Source organism: Physeter macrocephalus, chromosome 11, assembly GCF_002837175.3.
Source record: "Physeter macrocephalus isolate SW-GA chromosome 11, ASM283717v5, whole genome shotgun sequence".
Lineage (NCBI taxonomy): Eukaryota > Metazoa > Chordata > Mammalia > Artiodactyla > Physeteridae > Physeter > Physeter macrocephalus.
The window spans coordinates 141,198,472-141,204,471 of record NC_041224.1 but is presented as its reverse complement, the minus strand read 5'-3'; the positions used below and the strand labels follow the sequence as shown (position 1 = coordinate 141,204,471).

Here is a 6,000-nt window from a genome sequence, read left to right as displayed (position 1 = left end):
ATGTATATGTATAGCTGATTCACTTTGTTATAAAGCAGAAACTAACACACCATTGTAAAGCAATTATACTCCAATAAAGATGTTAAAAAAAAAAAATACCTGGGACACCTGTACTGAGGCTGATGTCTGCAGCTATCATTGGACTGTCAGTGCCTCCTAGTGGCCAAGGCTCCGAAGGATTCCAACTGAAAAGTGGCCAGGACAGGAACAGCCCACCTGGCAGCTCTTTCTCTCTCCTTCTGAGTCTTGTCCCCACCTATTTGCAGTTTGTCGCAGCCCCACATCATGCAGTGAGAATTCATCATCACGTACCAGTCATTTCATCATTTTGCTGACTGAATTCCCAAACATGACCATGATGATGAAAAAATTGGGAGGTGGGGGGAGGGAGAGGGGGGAGGGAATATAAATATAACAAAAGTCACTAGCACCTCTAGAGCAGGTCAGTTTGAAAAGTGCTGTGTAATAATGTGGTCGTTGTTCTTCCTTCCCATCAGCCCCATCGGAGCTCCGACAAGCCCACTCTTGTAGGAGACTTCAGATGCCCAGAAGTGCCAAATCATCCTTCTGAAATCATTCTTTATTAAGCTTCCTTAAGAATAATTTCAGATGGGTTACAAAGATATGCAGAGGCTTAGCTGGTTTCTCTGGAGGCTTTTATTCTAGAAAGAACATGCATGATCATAAAGATCATATTTTAAAGTGTATATGGTTCATAAAATGAAGGATAAATCATGTCCACAAGCATAACCTTGAGATTATTGTCATTAGGCTCTTGCTGGCACAGGATGTATACAGATATAGATTTGGGTATGGGAAGGAATGCCTCTGTAAACTGCAGAGGAATTGTGGAGGCTCCACTTCTCCAGGAGGGAGAGAGAAATTCTGTGTAACACATAAGGCCATGCTACAACAAATGAAGTGGGAACTCTTCCTTCTATATACCTCTTTGGTCCCCAAGGCATCCTTTGTCCTCATGCTATGTCTTGTCTCCACAAGGGTCCCCTCCACCAGGACTTTCTTTCCCTAGAAAATGCCTATATTCCAGTCCTTTCTCTGTGCTATTTCTACCTTTTCCTCATCAAAACATACCTATCCCCTGTCCATTCTCTCAACTGCCTTGGAATATAATCTGATAAAGTATTTCATGCTAAGATTTGAATAGTAGTTTACTACCTATTTTTCTGCTCCTCCCATTAACATTTGCATTGTAACTGGGGACACCTGAAGCCCTTGACTCACAGGGCTTGGAAACCAACTTTATCTCCCAAATTATACACACCACCCGTGCCCATCACCCCCCAGCACTCAATCTCAAATATGATGTTGTTGAGGAAGAATGCCCTTTGCTTCCCTGAGTTCTGTTTGGATGTCCCCACAACTGACCACTCTTGGAGGGTCACTGCAGTGGCTAATAACTCCGTGTGTCAGAGTCCAAAGGCTTTGATCTGGAGCCTACTGGCACATTCTGATATTATTTATTCATTCAACCCACAAACAGAGCTGGAGAAGAGGGGTTAACCGGAGAGGACACAAGCCCTCAGGGTTTCTTTGCAGTGATTGCGGCTTGCCAAGGAAGGTTTTGGATAGCCGTGGACTATTCCAAAATAGGGAAAGAATCTGGCAGTTCTTTGGAAGATGTGAAGCAATTAAAGTGTGACCACAATGTAAAGAATTGGGGGCGGGTGGAGGGGGAAAGGTGAGTGAGCGCTGCGGCAATTAGGGGACATGATGCTGAAAGCCTGAGATTTGTACTGCCATCAACTATGTCTTATCCAACAAGTTTTATGGGTTTCTAAGACATTTCTAGAAAAAGCACCATGCCATGCCGGGCAGGAAGTCCCAGAAACAGCCCAAGTGTTGTACTCTCATCCCTCCCCTTGGTCCTTTCTCCTCTTTCTCCCATACTTCCCACCCCCCGTCAGCTTTTGTGCCTTCCGGGTAAGAACCGGCTTCACCATCTCTCGGGCAGCGAGCCTACGCTCTCGCCTCTAGCGGCGCCCGCATCCCCGAGCGCGCAGGCCGACCCGGCACCGCGCCGCGCTGATTCGCTGCCTCGGAGACTGCGGTGCCCGCGACGCGCCCGCCCCTCGCGGCGCACGCCGGCTGGTTCAGCCTCAGTCTGTCTGCAGCCGCGGCCACCGCGAGCAGCGCTGCAGCCGGGGCACCGACGCCTCAGTGCTCGCTCAGCGCCCCCGAGGACAGCAACGGCGAGCCCCTAAAGCGCGCACGATGCAGGCCACCGCCGATTCCACGAAGATGGACTGTGTTTGGAGCAACTGGAAAAGTCAGGGTATTCTCTTTATTTCAGTTGTGCATGCCTGCGGCGCACGGGAACGCCGGGACCCAGACTCGGCCATTGTGCATCATTTCACCTGTGGGACCTATGCATGCTTTATACGCAAGAGCTTTCTGATGGAGGGAGTAAACTTGTTCTGTCAAAAATCAAAGTGGATGGTGTTTGATTTTTGTGGGTTTTTTCCCTTGTCCTGTCTTTAAAAAACAATCCCCCACCCCCACCCCTTTGTTTTCTTGTTGTCACGCTAGTATTTTAAATAATGCATCTTTTGCCTCCTCCTGGATCTCTTTTGGGATCCTTTAATCATTCAGTACTTGTTTACTCTCTTCTTATTCCCGGAGTTAAAATGCTTTCTTATTGTTCCGTGCATCCCAGTGCATTTAATTTATGCCTAAAGGTTGAAATCTCCTGGTAGAACCATTAGCTGAGAAGGCATCCTTTTAAGAGGGACACACCCATTTCAGGCTTATTATTTGTGGTCACACAAAGGAAACTGGAAATGCAGAATAGCTCTCGAAATCCTGAAAATATGATGGCGTAGACACATATTAGGATGATTCACTTTGAAATATTTCAGGGATATTTTGTCTTTCATTGGTGTAACCTGTAACTACTGTTTATTAATAATGGGTATATGTGGAACAAATGGAGGGAAATTAAAAAACAGTGCCAGTTGCCCTCTGGTATAACAGATTTATTTTGAAACAGTCCATATTAGCACTGGGTGTGGCCACCCTCCAGCCTCGCTTGGATTGCTTTTCAGCCATTTTTATTCAGCCTCATACTTCACACATCTCCATCTCTCCTTTGTTACATTAAGATTCTCTCCTTCATCTTGCTCAGTGTGAGATTACTAGGAGAAAGAGAGACTTGGAAAGAAAGAATGTGTTGTAAACTTGGATGTTTGTAATATGAAGTGTCTTTTAATATTTAACAAATATGGTTCTGAAGAAGGTGCGTTTGACTTAACCTGCAGGGTTGCAGCATCCCTCAGGGGGCCAAGAATACACTGGAGCAGAAGCTGATTTTTTTTTTTTTAACCTGGCATCTTCCTCTTGTAATGTTATATCATAGAAAGAATGGGATGTCTTTTAATCTTTAATGCCCCAAGGAGTTTTTCTTTGGTAAATCTTTTAAGCAGAGAAAAAGTAAACATGAACCTCAGAATTAAGAACATATTTTCTCTTTTTCTTATTTGTTGGTTGGGTGGTGAAGACATAAAATATAATAGTCTAGTTCAAATTATGTGGGCCTATTGGAAATACAACTGTCAAAAGTAAATAAATGGACCTAATAAATTTAAATGCCAGGAAATAAGAAATGTATGGCCATTCAGGGGGCATAAATTTAGAGAATGATGTCAACTACATGAACTAGCATATGTTTTATACAGGAGGCAGCTGTGAAAATTCTTGGTAACATTTCATTCTTGTTATGTGTTTAGACTCAGCCAGTTTATTCCGTATACACACTCAACATACATCTATGGCTTGAAAGAATACCAAGTTTAGTTGGACATAACAAAGTTGGTTTTTAGACTATGCTTATGGATTTCCTCTATTCTTACCGAAAGTAAGTACCAAAAGTGGCAGATTTTCTGCCTTATTTGTATAAGATATAAGACACTATTTCATCACAGTCCTATGTGTTTTGCCTCAGTTGACATTCTCAAGGGTGGGGGGGTTAAAAAATGTGGACATTTATAATCAGAAAATAACACAAAATGCCATAATCTGTCCATTGAAGACAATCGTTTTCATTTCCACTATACAGCTGCTTACAAAGATTAATGCAGGATCTTTGAGGGTCTTTCCTACTCTGTGACCTTTGATAGTGTTCAGTACCACTGATTTCCTTTTGTCAGATAGAACAAAGCCATTATCCTGAAAATTAACTAATAACTGGGTGGGTGGGTTTGTAGGCATAAAAGAGAAATAATAAGTAAATTATTCCTGTTTCTCCCCACTAGGAGAACTTTCACCTAAACTAAAATCTACAGTAAGATTCTTGTTTAGCATTTTCAGTGTATCTTCTTCATTTTAGTTCTCTCATTATCAAAAACAGTTGTTCTTAACACTGGCTGCATATTAGTATCACTTGGGAAGCTTTAAAAACCCTGAAGGATGCCTGGGCCCCACCCCTAGAGGTTCTGATTCAGTTGAGCCAAGCATCAGTATTTTTCAAAAGCTCCTCAAGTGAATTTAATACATAATCAGGGTTGAAGCCACTCATGTGTAATAATTCTTAGCCCAATCCATAGACCAGCAGAGCAAGGTCTAGTATACAAACGATGAAATGGGTGTGATCAAGGAGCAGCTGTGAATGCAGTTAAAAGAAGTAAGTATTAACATTGTTGATAATGTCCTCTGAAGGTATTAAGAAGTGAAAGTTTTGCTTGGAAAATGGAATAAAAGTGAGTTTCTGTTTCCTCCATGTTAAACAATGCCACGTTGAAATTTGCAGCCCATTGGATATGTCATGAAGACTGTACTGAAACTAATACAGTGCGTCCTAAAAACTGTAGTATAGGGTTTCCCTCGTGGCGCAGTGGTTGAGAGTCTGCCTGCCGATGCAGGGCATACGGGTTCGTGCCCCAGTCCGGGAAGATCCCACATGCCTCGGAGCGGCTAGGCCCGTGAGCCATGGCCGCTGAGCCTGCGCGTCCGGAGTCTGTGCTCCGCAACGGGAGAGGCCACAACAGTGAGAGACCCGCGTACCGCAGAAAACAAACAAACAAACAAAACTGTAGTATACATGCAAAAGGAACCTTATATTTATTTTACTAATATATATGATTTTAGCTGTAGACAAGAATGTTTAAAGAGAGACTAAAGTCCACATTATACTACATTACACACATTCTGTTTCCAGTTTAAAAAAATGATACTTATACCCAATTGGTTAATAAACCAAAGCCCAGTCTACTCAGTGAAGATGAAATAAGACAATAACCTAATAAAACATGGCAATATACATGGCAATCTTCAGATTACTAAGTATTATTATTATTAAATATTAACATTTATTGGGCACTTTTACTGAGTGCTTTACTCGCATCATTGCATTTAATCTTCATGAATCCTATGATGTGTGAGTTGTTTTACAGGTGATGAACTGAGGCTTCTGCCAAGGCACACAGCTGGTGATGCCAGAGGCTGGATTCAAGCCTAGGGCTGTCTGACCCCAGAGCCCCTTGATTCCTGCTGTTCTACCATCTGCCTCCGAAGTAGATGGCTTCTTCCTCAATAGTTTTTCTAAAAATGTGAATTATCTAGGTAATGGGGGGTGTTAATAACCCGTCACATTTACGTAGTTTTCATTTTGCCAAACATCTTCTCATTTGAACTTTTCAGTTTACTCTTGAACAACGTGAGGCTCAAAGAGGTTAAGTGACTTGCCCAAAGTTTTTTGATAAGTGGCAAGTTGAGTAATGAAAAGGTGACTCTGGCCGCGAATTCAGTACTCTTCCTATCTCAAGCTCACTGCTTCTTTCACTAATGCTGAGTTACAGAAAGTGAACTCTTCAAAGATATTTTCACACAGGTTGCCTCTTTAAAGACAAAGCAAAATTGAGCAGTTGAGGCAGTGATCTTGACCAGTTTATGCCATTGTTGTCATCGTTACATATCTTCTTGAGATTATTGTGTTACTCTCATTTTATAGAGGACGAAACTGAGGATTTTAAGGCTGAGATGGCCAGT

The 6,000-nt window shown here is 42.5% G+C and overlaps 1 protein-coding gene across 3 annotated transcripts in view; it reads left to right on the top strand.

The window, feature by feature from the left end:
• RTN1 (reticulon 1) overlaps positions 1-6,000 on the top strand; it is a 237,236-nt gene that overhangs the window by 200,360 nt on the left and 30,876 nt on the right. Inside the window, exon 1 of one of the 3 annotated variants that reach the window (XM_055088492.1) lies at positions 2,233-2,293. The exons of the other annotated variants lie outside the window; for them this stretch is intronic. Within the exon in view, the coding sequence (XP_054944467.1) occupies positions 2,233-2,293 (61 nt within the window). Of the gene's footprint in view, positions 1-2,232; positions 2,294-6,000 lie in introns of those variants that run through there. 3 annotated transcript variants of the gene reach the window in all.